The sequence below is a fragment of the Grammomys surdaster genome, unplaced genomic scaffold (genome assembly GCF_004785775.1).
Source record: "Grammomys surdaster isolate TR1022 unplaced genomic scaffold, NIH_TR_1.0 271, whole genome shotgun sequence".
Classification (NCBI taxonomy): Eukaryota; Metazoa; Chordata; class Mammalia; order Rodentia; family Muridae; genus Grammomys; species Grammomys surdaster.
The window spans coordinates 7,416,156-7,433,510 of record NW_021604712.1 but is presented as its reverse complement, the minus strand read 5'-3'; the positions used below and the strand labels follow the sequence as shown (position 1 = coordinate 7,433,510).

Sequence of the window (17,355 nt, the reverse complement as noted above, 5' to 3'; positions counted from 1 at the left end):
TCGTATTACTCTCTCTACTCTCTTGCTCTCTTTCATCCCTGAATATAAAGCCTGAAGCTGTTCTTCAATTCCATGTGCATCTCACTCTTGCTACATGTGTAGGTATCCAGTTACAATGGATTCTATTGTTTCTGGGTTGGCAGTTACATAAGGGAGACACCAGGTATTTAACCTTGGTGAGTCACCTTGTTGATTCATCTAGATCTAGTTCCTTCATTTTAACCTCTGTATAGTATTCTAATACATAAACAAAGCATGCTATTCAGCCTTCCACGGAGGGACAGGTAGACTGATTCCACAGACTCTGTCAAATTTTACAAGCAAACTATTATCTTAATCTCTGCCCTCATCTGTTCTAACCATTTTCCTTAAAGTGACTGGCCAGAAGCAAGTTCTGATCTCTGAATTTGCCACACTGGATCTGGACCCAGAACCTCTTTCGGGAGTGGTTTAATCAGGATTTTTCAGGAGACAAGATAAATTTAATGCATTTTTGAGCTCTTGCATTTTCAACTGTAGAGGAGAGTCCCTACCCATCTAAAAGCAAATTCAACCTCTTCCAGCAGCCCATGAGACTCAGTAATTCAAACACAGATTTAGAATCCAAGTACTGGATTGGAGTAGGAAGGGATTGCAAACATCTTAGTCAATCAAAGGTTTCTCTGTATCATTTCTCCCAAAATGATTCAGATTTAATTTAGTGTCCACACAGACACTTTCTAAGAATGAGGGCTCTTTGCCACCCAAAACACATTCCTATCAGAGACTGAAAAAAAAATCAATTTGTTGTCTTGATTAAAAAAAAAAAATGAAGGGATGGTCTTTCAAAGAATAGAAATGTACTTTCTTCCCATTGGTCTTGCTTTGTGCATTAGCTACCAGGATCAGATCTATTGATCACTTTTAATATTTGAAATCAAGAGCCCTATAAGATTTCTTTCACTGTCTGTACATCTCCATCTATCCTCTCTCTGAACATAGGAGTCAGCTTGGTTCTATGTCCCTGTGTCAATGTTGAACTCGGCACCATCACAGACCCTTCAAGGACAGATAGAAAGAAACAATTCTGCAGATGTGGTGGCCACCCTAGAGAGCTAATGGTGTTTTCTATGTGCCTTCTAGATAGAGCTCCATCTTCTAAATGTCAGAGACAAAGTCAGCTATCAGGAACCTTGCATATTGGCATTGATGTTAAAAAACATTATAGAAGAAGAAGGGTATAATGGTTCATGTCTTTAATTCCTGCACTCAGTAGGCAAAAGCTGGTGGATCTCTGTGAGTCTGAAGCCAGCCTTGTTTACCAGGGCTACACAGTGAGCCCCTGTCTTAAGTATATAAATTTATCATACAGAACAGGCTTCCATTGGGACTTAATACTCCAAAATAGAATATTCGCAGGACTGTTCTCAGGTGGGCACCTTTTGTGGGTTACCTGTGGCTACACATGTCCTGCTTTAGTAATGTTTCTGCTTGTCTTTCCAGACCCAGATTCTTAGAGGAACATATATGGGCACTTAAAACCACAAGATATATTTTCTAATCTAAGAAACACTAATTTGTAAAAAAAAAAAACAAAAAAACAAAAACAAAAACAAACAAACAAACAAAAAACTCCTAGAGAAACAAGGTAGAGAGCTATCATTCCCTGAGTGGCCAGAATATTGATTTTTAAACCGTTGGTCACTTGACAGAGAAGGCAAGATAGATTATAAGGTGTTAGAATATCAATTATAAACCAAAGGTGTCATGGCCTCTTCCAGCTGAAAATTCTATGTCAACAGAAAAAAAAAGCAAAACGTAGAGAAATTCGCAGAGAGCTACCCAGCTTAGCAGAGTCAGAAGGGGCTGGGTGGATGTTTAGTGTGTCTCTCACTGCCCCTGTGCTGCTGCTAAAACCTCTGAGAGCTGCTGGCTTTAGTCACAGGAAACAGATATTTGATTTCACCTGAATCTTCATATAATCGCACGCAGATGCCCTGCAACACCAAAGACACATCTTTTGCATTGTCTGCCATGCAGGGATCCTTGCTATTGATATGTCTGAAAGTTAATTACATGGACGAAAGATGGCACGCCTATTCCCAGAACCAACCGCTGCAAATCACAAGTGAAGAAGATTACACTCACAGACAGGCAGGGTATGCCTGTGTACATCTGCTCATTTTCTCACAGATCCTCATGTAGGGCATGAATCATGTTCGCTTTCAAGTCAGGTATCCTCATGACAACCTGTGAAGTACTGTGCTTCAGGCAGGGTGCTGCCACAGAAGCCACAGAGTCTCCACTTTGGATCAATGACTGTCCCAATGGTGCCTGTCACTCATAGCCCAGGCCTGGGCTTTTCAGGTACTGTACTTGTCGATAGTTCACTGAACGAGGTGCTGGGAGCAGCCCCAGGAGGCTGTTCTCTTGACTGGTTTCATACAAATGCTCTTTGCAATTTCCACATGGAGGAATACAGCATGTATGCCACACGAGCTAGCTATCCATGAAACCCAAAACAGAAGAGTTTGTCAATTAGCTGAGTGTGGTGACTCATTCCTGTTAGCCCAACTCTAGGGAGGCTGAGGAAGAAAGATTAGGAGGCCAGCCTGGGCTATGTGACACCATGTTAGAAAGAAAGAAAGTGAGGAGAAAGAAAGACAGAAAAAAGAAAGGAAGAAAAGAGGAAAGAAAGAAAGAAAAAAGAAAGAGGAGAGAGAAAAGAGGAAAATCTCAAGTTGAGCACAAACAGATCTCTAGTTGTTTGTGACTATGTGGGGACAGGAACCAGCCACAGTCACATCATACCTTTGGTGTCCCTAGACTTCTTTGCAGAGACATGTGATGACTTCCATACCTGAAGGCCCTTGAGGTAGGTCTCTAACAGAGGCTCTCCTGAGGTAGGTCTCTAACAGAGGCTCTCCTGAAAGATGTTTGTCTACAGAAACAGGCTGGGCAAAGAAATTGGAATTCAGAATTTCTAACTCATATAGAAGAAAAACATAGGGAGCTCCCAGTTAACGGTTTTTGTTGTTGTTTGGTTTGTTGTTGTTTTTTAGTTTTTAGAACAGCTGTAAAATTTTCAACATATATAATAATGCACTCTTTAAATCCAGATTCAGTCACATATAATGAAGTCCATGTGTCCAAGGTGTACAGCTGGATGCTTTTGGTAAATGCATATACTAGCATAGAGAATAACCTACCTGGAATCAGCCTGTTGCCATCACCCCAGATAGATCTTTGTTTTCTTCTGAATAGAAGTTACTTCCTACCCACCAAGGGAAACCGTGAATCTAATTTTGGTTTTGATTTCCTAGATCTGTTTTGCCTGTCCCTGAATTAGATTTGGATGGTCTAATACAGTATGCACTCTTTTGTGTCTGGCTTATACATTCTGCTTTAGAGACTTGTCTGTGTATTCACATGGATTAGCAGTTTTTATTGCTGGCTAGTACTATGTGAGACGATTTGTTTATCTACTCTCCTTTAGCAGGACATTTGTGTGGTTTCCAGATTTTCAGTATAATGAATAAAGTGGCTACTAGCATGACCATACAGCCATTTTTGTGAACATATTTTATTGCTTTTGGTTAAAAGCTAGGGGTAGAAATGCTAGCGCCTAAGTTGGGTGTATGTTCAACCTTCCCAGAAACTGTCAGTTTGTTTCTCACAATAGGGATTTTATTAATGAAGTCCATTGTCCTACGCAGTAAATTCTTTCATTTCATTTTACAATTTGTTTTTGTCTTAAGGCATTGGTATAGTATGAGTATGTACTCTTCTAAATTGTATTCTTCAGTATCAGAGTAGTCATATCATTTTAATTTTTCTTAAAAATTGTTTCTGAGTTGTTTACAAAACAAATTAAAGCCTGTAAGATTCATATTAGACAACTTGAAATCTCGAATATACTTTTGTTTAATATGCAAAAATTCTTGAAACCTGTGTTAGTCACAGTCATAAAATGCAGTTTTGTAATTCCTTCACATTTCCAAAAACTTTCTGTGTGCTCAAGGGATGCCTTTCTTCCCTCCAAAGAAATAAATATCCTTCTCTCTTCCTTCATATAATTAATTTATTTATTTATATAGCCATGTGTTCAATTTTATTGTTCAAAAAACTTTTCTTTTTTTTTCTTTGTGTTCAAGGCTTCATCAAAATAGTATCATGCTGTGTGACTTTCTGGAACTTGAATATGTTTTCTCAACATTCTGTCTGGAAGATCTTGCCCATGATGTCTGAGGCTGTAGTTCACTTCTTTGCTGTGGACTTAGATTTCATTCTGGAAACAGATCACAACATACTTTATTACATGTGCCAATCATTTTAAGGCTGTGCCTTTTGTGTTTACCACATACATGTTACATCTTTGGGGAGTCTGGTACATTCAACAGGATAATTAAATCTGGAGCTGTTATCAAGCTATTTTTTTCTTTAATTTAAAAACAAGAAACCAGTTTCTACTCAAAAGAGGGGAATGTGTAAGATGCCTGGGAAAAATTGTGTAAAACAAAATGTGTGAGCCAACATCCCTGCAGGTAGAAAGCAAACAGGACTTTGTTTGCAGGGTTGAAGAAAAGTGAGTTTGATTGGGTAGGCAGAAGGTAATCACAGAAGAAAGTGAAAGTCAACATCTTTTTCAAGGTCAAGGTAGAGCCTAAAGGGAAGGTAAATTTAATCCCATCCTCCAAATATTAAGTCCCTATCTTCTCTGTCTACAATTGGAACATCATCTTATTGGTGTCCTACTACTTTAAGAAAGCATTTAAAAATTCACAGGTAAAATATTATTTTTGGTAACCAAATAAACAACTTAAGGCACTAAAGCAAACCTCTGCTTCCCCTACAAACACCAGTTATTTCTCTTTGTTCTATATACTTATGTTTGCAGAGAGAAATATGCAAACATTTTCATAACTAATATTAAAAGCATACTGCATTTAAAGATTTTTATGTTGCACAAATCTAAACAGCATTACTAAGCTTAGTCTTAGTCTACAAGTATGCATCAAAACATTCTGAAATCAAATCTAATGCTATTCTTTTGCACTTGAATTATATGCTGTGAGTACCAGGCTGGACTTATTAAGAACCCCTTCGATGCAGGGAATGCTCTGAAGAAATACTTTAATATTAGAAGCCTGGATTTGTATTTTTAAATGATGCATCTAAATGAAAGTTCTAATGTATTTATTCCTTAACGTTCAGGAACATCTAAAACGGAAACAATTTATTTTAAAAACAAGGCAAGTTTCAGGTAAACAAAACAGCCCCATATGTGTAATTTTCTTTCCTTCCTTTTAAAACGTCCCTTCTATAGAAGCGATTCACTGAACATAGCCCAACATTTCCAAGGGAAAAACTGATTCAGACGATACAGAAAAAACATGGGCTTAGTTTTCTTTACGGTAGCTTTTGATTTGTTTTCAGCTCTAAATTTAGTAAAAAATCCCTTATGAAAGATGGGGTGCAGAAGTGTAATGCCGAAATCTTTTACTATTTGAGTAATGAAAGAAACCTTTCTTTGCTACAGAACTGTTCCTCTCCACCAACCAGACAGTCCGACTGTTTACAAGGCAAACACTTCTATTTGATCCAGACATTCACAACTCTTATGAGCCATCTTTTTATTTATCGTGGATATCAATTAGTCTGAGTCATGAAGCCCGACCGCATTAAGGGCGACACGTGATCCAATCACTATTTTTAAAAGTCCACGTATTTCAAATTGCTTTCTCCAGCCATTGCTGGTTTCTCCCCCTTTGAGGACCTGGCCTCCGCAGTGTTTGTTCGTTAGATGGCAGTCCCGGGGAAGCCTCATCTTGGGGAAACCTCTCCTCTGGCACATTCGAGAAAACCACCGAGGAGACTTGGGTTGGTGCTAGTTTCGAGTCACTTACGGATCAAACGAAGCTAGAGGGACGCAGAGGGGAGGGGGGATTGGAGGCAGGTGCGGGTGGGTTTCTGCAGTGGCCACCGATTCCCGGTGACTGCTGCACATTCTTAAAATTAGGACCCGAGCCAGACGACGTTGTCCGGGTTAGGGTCCCCGCCTGCAATCCGCTCCCTGGGAACCCCTCGGACACGCCCCCCAGCTGCGGGTTCCCGCAGCCAGACACGCGCTGCGGTCCTTCTCCGCAGCTGCCCACGTGGTGGAGCACCGACCAGCACGATGCGGTGGAGCGCCCTCAGGGCGGGAGAGGAATGGGGCTGGGAGGCCCGGCCAGCACGACCCAGCCGAGTTGGTCCCCGACTCGGGGCCCCCACATTTCCTCCCCCGGAGGGAGGGAGGCGACATTCCCCGAGCCAGGCCTCCCAGGCTGCCGTCGCGCCCTCTGGCGGCCGCCGCGGAGACGCGTCCTGGGCACGAGGGGCCGCCTGTCTGGGTCCCCTTTCCAGGGCTCGGGGCCCGCGGTGGAATCGCCGTGCTTCGAGAACCGAGCCACGCGGACCGCACCCTGTCCGCTCCCCGACTGCGCGCAAACACCGGAACACCCAAGGAGCGGCGCCACGGGCGCCCAATCCTGGCGTGGAAAGTGCCTTGCCTAGCAGTCTTCGGGGGTCCCCTTTCCCCCAGGTGTGCCCCTCCCGCCGCGTCCGGGCTTTCCACACGCTGCGAAAAAAATGCCGCATGCATGCACTTATTTATTTATTTTGCAACAGCTGCAAGAAACAATGAAGCTTTTTCACGGAGCGGGCCAGCGCGCTCTCCAGTCGCGCTGTTGTTGTTTTCAATGAAGCTCCCGGGCCGCACTCCCCGCCCACCGCGCCCGCAGCCCGCCCGCCCTGCCGCCGCCCCCCTGGCCACCGAGTCCCACCGGCGCCCGGGGCATTGTTTTTTTTTTTTTTTGGAGTCCTACGGGAGGGGAGGGTGCGGACAGGGCCGGCCGGCGCAGTGCGGGTGGGGGCGGAAGCGTGGGCGCGCGCGTGGCTCAGTGAACGCGCGGGGGCCGGCGCGGGTGGAGGCGCGGGGGGCGGTGCCTCCTGGGCCCGGCTCCCCACGCCCGCGCTCCGCTCCGCACGTCCCTGCGATCCCGAACTCCGGCTCTTGGCGCCTGCCGAGTCGGGGCCCGGCCCTCGGCGCGCCGGGACTGCGGCTGTAGCCGCTTGGAGTGTGCGCGCGGGCACGTGTGCGCGGCCCCGAGAGCGCGCGCGTAGAGCCCCCAGTGTGTGGCGGCGGCGGCGCGGTGAGGCTGAGGTTCTTGTTTACCAGCATTAACTCCGCTGAGCGGAAAAAAAAAAAAAGAAGAAGAAGGAGGGGGGAACCGAGGAGGAGCGAACGCACCGGGCGAACTCGAGAGAGGCGAGCGACAGGGAAGCTGCCAGCGAGCCTGTCCCGGCGCGCCCGGCGCACGCAGACCCTCGGCCCCGCTCCCCGGACCCTCCACGCCTCTCCCGTGCCTGCGAGAGCTCCACGGCACGCGGCGTGCTCGGCTTTGACCTTCAGCGAGCCGGAGCCCCCGCGCACGGAGTCGGCGGCGGGCGGGGGCCGACGTGGGGCGGCGGGAGCGCTGAGCGCTGCGCGGCCGCCGCTTTGTGTGTGTCCTGGATTTGGGAAGGAGCTCGCGGCGGCGGCGCTGAGGGAGGAGGCGGCGGCGAGCGGAGCCCAGAGGAGGAGGAGGAGCCGGAGGAGGGGGAACCGCTCATTCATTTCCACTCCGCTTTTCTACCCCTCGCCGGCCTCGCCCGCGCCCGGGACTTCGGACCAGTCTCGCCAACTGCGTCGCGCTCTCCCGCCGCGTAGGCTCCGGTGGTCGTTCCCTCCGGGGATCGGGGGACGTTTGTCTTCTCCTGCGGCGATTTGGGTTTTGCTCCTCTTTCTGTACAGTTTTCCTCCCTCTTCTGCATCTCTGGGTTTGCAAATGGAGGCCGACGACGCCGACAGCCCGCCCCGGCGCGCCCCAGCTTCCCGACTCCGCCGCCCCGTGGGCCGCTGCTGCCGGCGCTGAGGGGCCGCCCCGCGCCACTCTCCCTGTTCACGCCGCTTTTCGAGGACCGTCGCCTGCGCTCTTGTTTTTAGACGAGAGTGAGGACTGAGTTGGAGACTTTTTTTTCTTTTTTCTCTTCTTTCCTTTTTTTTTTTATTTTTTTGAGAAAAGGGAATTTCGTCCCAAATAAAAGGAATGAAGTCTGGCTCCGGAGGAGGGTCCCCGACCTCGCTGTGGGGGCTCGTGTTTCTCTCCGCCGCGCTCTCGCTCTGGCCGACGAGTGGAGAAAGTGAGTATTTGCCCGCCGCCCGCGGCCACTGCGGGAACTTTTCCTCCGAGGGGCTGCGCCCTGTTTGGGAAAACCCAGTTGCCACGGGCGCAGCTGTCGGACTCCGGGGCTCCGGAGTGGAGGGTGGGGCTCTCCCGGAAGACCGGAGCGGAGCGGGCCCCGAGTTCACGGCTCAGGAGTTCCTAGAGCCCTAGCTCAGCGCAGCTGCGCGCGGGAAGGGCCTCGGGGCTTTCTCTTTCGCTGTCCCGGGAGCGCTGTCCCGCACGCGGCCTGGTGGGTGGGCAGTGCCTCCTCCCTGGCGAGTCAGGGGCAGTCCCCGCGTGGGCGCTTGATGGGGAAGTTGGCGTCTGGGTGGCCCCGGGAGCCCTGCTACCCTCGCCTCCCCCCTCCGGGGCGCGCTACTTGGCACCCCAGCGCCCATCCCGCGCAGCGCACTATGACAGCACCCTTGGAGGCTCCACGGGTGACTTCTGGGGTAGACCTAGTGCTCTGTGGCGGTGAGCGGGAGGCTCCTGCCCCGCGGGGTGCAAGTTGTTATTGAGGGGATGGTACGGGATGGGGAAGGCTCGCGGCCCCAGGACACGTTTCCAAACTACACGTCGCAGCCTCCTAACACCCAACTTGTTGGGCCCATCGGCCCCCTCAGGTTCTTGGCCTTTCGCATCCCTGGAGCCTGTGGGTGTCTAATCCCCACCTCCCCCAAGACTTGATAACTTGGGCTGTCCGGTGTGGCCTTGGGGTGCGGGGGTGTGCCCCCCCAGCTTTCCCTAGGGACGTGTGAGCTTGGGACTTTCTTCAGACTACTTGGTGTCTGGGAGGGGGCGTCTTGGATGATCCCCAGTTTAGAGGATCCTTGGGCTTTCAGTTTCTCTCCAGCTCTGGACACTTTTTCCCAGAAGAGGAGATAGGGACATCCACCCATGTGCAGAGCTGACGTGCTTTTCCACACACGTGCTCTCAGCGCGAATTTAGGTGCATCTACAGCCACACGACCAAGAGGGGACAACTGGACTCCCGGCCTGGTCGAAAGATGTTGGATGCCGTGGCTTGAGCTGCGACAGGATTTGTAGTGTGGTCGTGGACGGGTGGTTGTTTTGTTTTGCGAGCGCGGAGCTCTGGCCTTGGTTTTGTTGTGGCCAAAGTTGTGTTGCACTGCCAACCCCCCCCCCCCGCCCCACACTTCCTTTGTACATACTGAATAAGCAGTATCGCTCCATGCTCGCTATCGCTTGCAATCTGATAGCTTTTGTTTTTGTGGTGTCGGGTAGGAGTAGGTGGTGGTGGTGGGGTGTCTCTGGGAATGAGAACTCTCCACAGTGTATGGGGGCAGGAGAAGGAGGAGGGGGTTTTGTTCTCGAGAAAAACAGTGTGGCATACTGGTACTTTAGAAATGGTAGAGTAATTTGAACGCGATTAAAAGTTTAAATGTAGTCTCCGAGTTTGGGCTGGGGAAGTGAGGGCGTGCAGATGAGTAATGTTTGCAGAATGTATGCAGGTGGTGCCTATTAACTTCTAAAAATCACGACCTAGCCTTGAGGAGTTGTCGAGGGGGAGCTGATGGAGGCTGCGGGGCGTTCGGCCCCACCACTGCGGTAGTTCACAAAGGCTGTTTGTATAAACAAACCCTTGAGCCTCTTTTAAGAAATATCTATGATGGAGTCCGAGCAGGTCTTGGTCTTTAAAGAACTATAGCTATAGTAAGCCCAGAGTAAGACGCAGACTAGGGCGGACCCCACAAATCTGGGCTCTCCTGTCCTTTGTTTTCCAAACTTTGAGCACACTGGATTGGGCGGTTAGATGGCGTTTGGGGGCAGGGAAGATTTCCAGCCTTTAAGGACTAAATATGGTTTAGAAGACACTAGGAAGGAGTCCGTTTTCCTATGGCATCTTATTTTACTGTGTACGTCTCTAGTTATTTAAAAGTAGAAGTTCTGAAATGCAAAGTAGTAGTGATGGCCTTGCTTCTTGGGGCAGGAGGAAGGCATCTGAAACAGGATGGGGCTGGGTCTTCGTGAAAGATATTCTTTATCCAGAACCAGGGGCAGCAGGAGAAGGGTGTTTTAATGTGTTGTTTTTAATCCTGTGAGGACCAAGCTCTTCCTGAGAGGCTTCTTTTATGATGGTCGGTCCCTTAAAGTATGATGGACATCCTGAAGGCACTCGGGATCCTGGTTAGGGCCTGCTGAAGTTCTGTCTGGGTATCTGCCCTTCCCTCCTCTTTACAGCTGAAGGGTTAAGTTTTATCCTGAAAGGTGCTAAACCACATAACTGAGGAGAAAGTCTCTGGGTGCCAGCAGAGGCAGTCTTCGAGCCATACAGGTATTAGGTTTAAGGGATGGTGATTGTTTGGAGTGTGACATCCGTGGATGTATTTTCATCTTTAACTTGGGACTGTGGAAGTTTCTTGAAGAAAGGCAACCCTGCAGACATGTTTGTTTTGTAGCAAGAGAATGAGCAGACCTACGCAAGGGACTTTAGCGGCAGCCAGATAATGTAGGGCCGCTTTCTGTTTTGAAAATCAACATGCACTTGAGAGTTATTGTGGTTGTCTCCTAAAAAGGATTGAGTCATCTTTCTGCCGAGGGCACGGTAAAATCCTATTGTCAGAGGAACTGAGGTATGTGAAATGTTGGTGTTTAAAGAAGTTAGTGCTTTATTACCTACCAGGAGAACCCAGAATAAGAACTTATGAAAGAACCTAACTAGCAAATTATAGTTTAGGTTTTTCTGCAGGGAAATAGCAAGTCAACTATACTTTGTGGAGGGGCAGACCCATGGGGGTTCAGGGCTTGAAGTTTAAAAGGTCATATGTCTGAACATGTCAAAAGGATTAGAAAAGAACATCCTATGAAAGATCCAAGGGTTGGACATCGGGGTGCTTAAAATATTACAAATAGAGAAAATAAGTTATAAAATGCCAAGTCTTGATTCCACTTATGTGAAATGTTGAGCCAATCCATAGAGACAGACAAAATTGCTCACCAGGTACCGGGGGAGGGCAAGCTGGGAGTATTTGTTACAGGGTCCAGGATTTTGGGATGGGGGGGGTGATGAAAGTGTTTTAGCCTCAGTTTGTGGTGATGGTTATACAAACTCTGAATATAGCCCAAAACATTGAATTGTATGCTTGAAGACAGTGATTCTCAGGGCATGTGAGTAACATCTGAACCTGTTTTGTTTCTTTTTTTTTTTAAATTTCAAAGATTGAGAAGAATACATCATGCTACCTAAGCTGTAAGATCTAAGATTATTAGATTATTCAGTAAACATAAGTGCAGGTTGGGGTTGGTCTTTTTTTTTCTCTTTCTCCAAATTCATGAGCTTTTAAGATCTATGAATTACTGCAATACAACAGATTCGTAATTGAAGCTGTAACATCGGGCATTGGAAGCCAGACAAGCAACAGACAAGCAGAGGAAAAGGAATCCTGTTCTTACTTAGCTTGATAATTGAGGGATTGAATCAAAAGGGACAATACACAAATGCTAATGAAGGTGTGATTTTTGACAGTAAAAATTCTGAAACAGAACCTAGTTGAAAGTTCTGTAGGGTTTAGGAGCCTAGGCAAGAGGCCTCTTTATATCTGTAGTTTCCCAATAAAGAAATAGTGTGCAGCAGGGAAGGAAACTCTTTCCTGTGTTAACTGTAAGTGGTTCTGATGCAGAGGAAGAACTGCTCACTTTAGGGCAGTGGTGCGATTTTTCTTTTTTCTTTTTCTATTTAAAAGTTTTATGTCTTAGAGACTCCAGAATCTCAGTAGGTGGATCTTGGTTGGTTACAGTTGTTGTTTAGGAGCCTATAGCCTTAAAAGTATTTTTTTTTTTAATGAAAAAATAAAACAAAATTTCTTAGAAATGTAAAGAATACAGTCAAGTGGCTTTGTACTCAAACGGGTGTGCTTTTATCTAAACGTACTTTGCCTTTTCCTTAGGAACAGGCCTAGAAAGTACTGTTTACATTGGGTTTTTGGTCTTTGTGTCAAGGTTGTTTATTGGTGAAAGTCTTTCCTGCTCTTGTTATGGTTGCAAGGTAGGTCAGTCGAGCATTAGTGGCATCATCTTCACTTCTTGTCCATCTGTCCACCTGTCCGTCCGTCAGTCGTCCTTCCTTCCTTTTTCTTCAGGGAGCCTTCAAGATACTTTAGTTTTCCTTTTAATCTGGTTTCATTTGGTTTGTAAGAATGCACTTCCAGCAACTGAATCTAGCCAGCAGTTAGTGGGCACTTACTGCATGAAAGCCGAAGTAAATGCTAGGTGGAGCATTCACCAAGAGAGAAAGGACTCTACTTGCTGTTGTCTTTGGGGCATTCTCCACGTATTTAGATGAAAGGCCCCTTAAAAACCTATAGGCTTGGCTGGTCTGGTGTGCAGCCAGTGCTACACAGTTCTTACCCTCTTTCAGGCTCCCTCATTTCACCACAGACCCTGACCTACGGATATCTGTCCATCTAATCAGGCATCTTTGTAACATTGGTGTGACAGTCGTGGTTAACACTGTGTATGTAGTATCTTGCTGAGTGTACTCATAGACCTGTAACCCTAGGCCTGGGAGGCGGGGGGGGGGGGGGGGGGGATCACCAGTTTGAGGGCACCCTATGCTAAATAGTGAAACCCTGTCTCAAAAATCAAAACAACCACCCACAGGTATGCTCATAATTGTTGCCTAGCATGAATGGTAGGACCAGTTTCAGAGGTGTTTTCCATGAATACATTGCTTACACAGTTTTGAGATAGTCATTAGGAAGTGTTCAGAATTCCAAATCTTGTGTAATTTAAAAATGAATGGGCTTTTTTAAAGGGGGGGCGGTTAAGAATGAGACAGAGAGGCAATTATACCTTTAGAAGATTTTTGTTTTTTTAATCATAAAGCACACAAGACCGGTTTTTCTTTGGGTTGTGATTTTCTCTGATTTGTTTTCAAGACTCATTTAAAACTCAGACTCTAGTTTGTGGAAGAGGTATTTGTGCCCGGAGGCCAGCTTGCTTTGAACTGCTTTTCTTAGCCAGTATATGACAGGTGCTATCCGAGCCCCAGAAAGGAGCTCCTTTTCATTTGCACTGAGTATGTAAGTCTTCCACACGTGCTGTGGCCAGGGCTCTTGACTTCTCCGTCTGAGATGTCTGAAGAAAACGCACTTGAAAGACGACGGGCTGTATGGTGGATGAAGCACGTGGAGCTTCCTGTAAATAGTTGTTTGGCAGCAGGTCCGCACGAGGAAGTTTCCCAGTTCCTTATAAAGATGTGTGATTTGGGACGGGCGCAGTCCCAGTGTTCTGTGACACTGAGATCTGTGGACATTGAGGAGAACATGGCCGATGTCCAATATTTGTAAAGATTAAAGAGTAGAATGTGTACATGTGCTCTGTCTCAGTCCTCTCAACCCCGGGTCTGATTTGTTCAGAGACGAGGACTTGTGTGAAAAGGTTAGGAAACAGAGGATCTTTAAAAACAAGTTAGTTCATTATCTCAGCAGATGCATGGTCCCTTGACATGATGAAGTCTGTTGCTTTTCTTAAACTGTTTGGAATTCTTTAACTGGAAATATCAATATCTTTGATTCGGTGACTTTGGATTTCTGGAGATGGATGCCGTGTATGTTCAGTCATCTGTGCGCCTGCTTAACATTTCTGTAGTTGTCCTTTGCATGAGTGCCAGTTTTACTTACACTTTATTAACGAGATGGGGTTTTGAGTCCTAAGTTGGTTGGTATGTCTCCACTTGAGTGAGACTCCACCCACGTTCTTCCTTACATACACACTGAGTGCTCACAAGGCTCCATTCTCTGGGTTAGCAAGGCTGATACCGTAATGAGTCTTACCATTAGTTTTTCAGAACATGAATTGAACCATAGAAATCCCCTGCTATGTTTGTATAAAGAATTAAGAAGCTGGTGAGCAAGGCTTTAATTTTTCTTTCTTTTGGGTCCCAGACTGTAAGGATTTATAAACTCACAGATTGCTATTCAGGCATTACTCGAACAGAACAAAAAAAAAAAAAAATGGCGTCTTTTATGAGGAGGGATGAAGAGCTGGGGCTGTGGTGGCTTCCACAGATAGTGATGCCGCTGTCTATATTTATCCTCAACTTGGTTACTGCTGGTATGGGATGTGTTCTTCAGGCTTAGGGAGTATTCCCCCTGTACTTCTTGGTAGGCTTGACACAATTTCTCATGGAGTATCTGGTAGCCTGCTAGAGAAGAAGAATGTAACCGTGTTGGAAATGTGTATTGCAGAGAGAAGAATGCCCATCTCAGATTGTTGGCTTTGCAGTGGAATGACAGAAATGACTTTTGAGAGAACCGGAACTTTTGAGAGACTTTTGCTTTCTCGGTTTTTGGTTTTTGTTTTTTTGTTGTTTTTTTTTTGTTTTGTTTTGTTTTGTTTTGTTTTGTTTTCTAGAGATGGTCTTGTTGTGTAGCCCACACTGGTCTTGAACTTGATTTACCCTTGCCTCAGTGTTTGAGTAGAGAGATCATTGATAGATAGGCCTGTACCACCAAACTTGGCTAGACACTTTTTGAAGTGTTTTAGAAAGTAGATTTATCATTATTATAGAAAATTCCTGGTGGTAATAGGAGCTGGAGACTTCAAACTTTATTTTTTAATTTCACACCTCACTGTGAGAGTTATACAATACCGGCTATTCACAGTTGTGCACGTGCATGTCTGTCCAGATGCGCATGTGTGCACCCATCCTCCCGCACTGACTGATTGAGGTGCACAGCTATTGGGCTTCTGTATACTTAAACTTGCCAGTTTCTTTTTAAACATGGCACTTCCTTTGAACTGGCTTTGGAGTTGTCATTTTTGAAATGAATCTTTATGTGGGTAACACATGTTTTATGGCATTGAAGCCTAAATATTTTATAGACCAGAACTTGAAAGTTCCTGAGATATTTTGCGTGTTTGCTTATCTATAAATTGATTATTGGGAATGTGTCAGATTGAGTAAATGAGACACTGTAAGGTACAGAAGCCTGATGATAATTAGATAGCAATGAATTAATATACAGGAATTTTTCTCCCAATTTTAACTAGTAACCTTTGATAACTAGCTGGAAAAAAAAAAGGAAGCATCTGTAGAGATTTCAGATGACAACTCTCCATCCAGTTATTGGAAGTTTGAAGGGAACATCCTGAGTCACTAGTTGTCTACTCCGTTTAGACAGTCAGTGAGGTCTTCATCAGTTGTACCCATGTGTATCTGTGTTTCACGGTGTTTATTCTCTCCACCAGTTTTCCCTGAGTAGGAAACAGGCTCCCAGACACTGGGTTTGAAGGGAAGCCCCGTGATGGTTCTGTTGTCCACTTTTGAGGGTAAGTGACTTCATGGTGTCTGTTGAGCCACAGTGTAGAAAAGCTGAACCCTAGGAACTGACTTTGCCAAGAGTGGCCTTTCTCGGTTGGAAGCTGTATTCTCACCGTTTCTTCCAACACGCTCATCAGTGAGCTTTTCAGACACCAAGATTGGCCTGGATGGAAAGTCTAGTTAACCTCAGTTCTGCAGCCTGCCCTTTTCTGTAGAGAGTGGTTAATTGAATGTTTCCTCTTAACTTCACTGAGTCACTTGAAGTCACACAGATTTGCCCGTTTCTAGCTCCACCCCCATCCAGTCCAGACCTGTATCTCAACCCTTTGAGTAGACAGCACACACTTAGCTGGCCTTTGAGCTCGTTCTAAGTGACATGAAGATCCCTGGGCTTGCTTGGCTTGCCAACCCTACGTCCTCACTGTGTATCACAGTAGGGTCCCCAGTCTTAATGTGAAGTCCAAGGCCCCTCGTGTTGGGCTGTAATAGATCCATATAAGGACTTTGCTGTCAGGTTCCAGAGTCGTCCCAGAATTCTGCGTGAGTAGGCTATGGTGATGCCCCACTCAGGCTTTGCCTCTTTCTGTGTCTTGGCGTGAGTTCCACCTCAGTCTCCTGCCCCCTCCCCACAATGGACATTGGAAAATGTGACTCTGGAGCACTGGAAGGTCACATGGGCCTAGATTCCTTTTAGCTCTCTGTCAGTTCTTTGATAGAAAACATGCCATGTAACTTTTCTGAGTTTGAACAAATAGGAGGAGGCTCAGGAGGATTGTGAAAGATGTTTCTCCTTGTTTCACTAAACAGCAAAATAAAATGATCTTCTACTATATTTAGAAAATTAAATTCAGGAAAATTTTGGGGGAGGGAATGTGGTTTTAAATTTTCATTACTTTTTTTGAGTGTGTGTGTGGGGGGGTGTCTGGTTTTGGGTATTAGAACTGTAAAGTTTGGCCAATAGCGTAGGGTATCAGTCAACTCCCCCAGTCCCCAGGACTTTCTAGGATTTCAGTATACATGAGAGATGCCACTCTTGATGTCCTAACTGCTTCCTTCTCCTTCATGTGAGGCTGTCTAGCATTTCCCTAACTGCACAGCTCTGACTTTCCCCTTCCTCCCTTTGAGTTCAGACACCACTGGACCCATTGATAGTGACGTCTCCCTCGGGCTTTGTCCTTTGCCTGTCATTGCTTACGGTGACAGAGGAGTGGAGAGGGAGGCTGGTTTGAGTAGTTTGAGCGTCAGTTTTTCAGCAGCACAGTCAGATTTATCTTCCTGTGGCTTTGTCTCCTCCTCTGTGAAATGGGGATTCTACCAGAACTCATCCTGTATTTTTATTAAGCTCAATGAATTAATACTCCTGTCAAGTGCTTTTAGGTGAACCTAGCAACCTACTAAGCCTTGGGCTTGATCGGCTTCTACCTTGTAGATGTGCTGTCATCCAGCAGATTTTCTTCAATAGTACTGGCAGTACAGGGCACTCTCCCTGCTTTCCACCCTTAATTGTGTGGAGCCTGGCACATACATAGCAAATGTGTAGTAACTCCCTATTCTGTAATAGAACTTTTCTTTGCTAAGGTGCTTCTTAAGGTTGAGTTCTGCTTATAAAAAAGTTAAGTCAGATTGATGAGCTAGCTTGGGTGAAGGGTGATTGCCATCAATCCTAAGAGACCAGAGTTTAATCCCTGGGACTCATGGTGGGAGGGAGAACCAACTCTCAAACATAGCCTTCCCACCTACACAGGTACTCTGCTGCGTGCCCCACCCCCAACAACAAATAAACACAAGAAATAAAAGGTACAGGCCTTTAATGCCAGCACTTGGGAGGCAGAGGTAAGCGCATCT

General features: G+C 46.2%; 1 protein-coding gene across 2 annotated transcripts in view; it reads left to right on the top strand.

Annotated features, from left to right (window-relative positions):
• The first annotated feature begins 8,084 nt into the window (after positions 1–8,084).
• Igf1r (insulin like growth factor 1 receptor) overlaps positions 8,085–17,355 on the top strand; it is a 273,603-nt gene continuing 264,332 nt past the window's right edge. The window contains exon 1 of one of the 2 annotated variants that reach the window (XM_028776664.1): positions 8,085–8,202. In XM_028776664.1, the coding sequence (XP_028632497.1) occupies positions 8,109–8,202 (94 nt within the window). In that variant the 5' untranslated portion in view covers positions 8,085–8,108. The remainder of the gene's footprint in view (positions 8,203–17,355) is intronic. The other variant, XM_028776665.1, reaches the window with a different exon arrangement.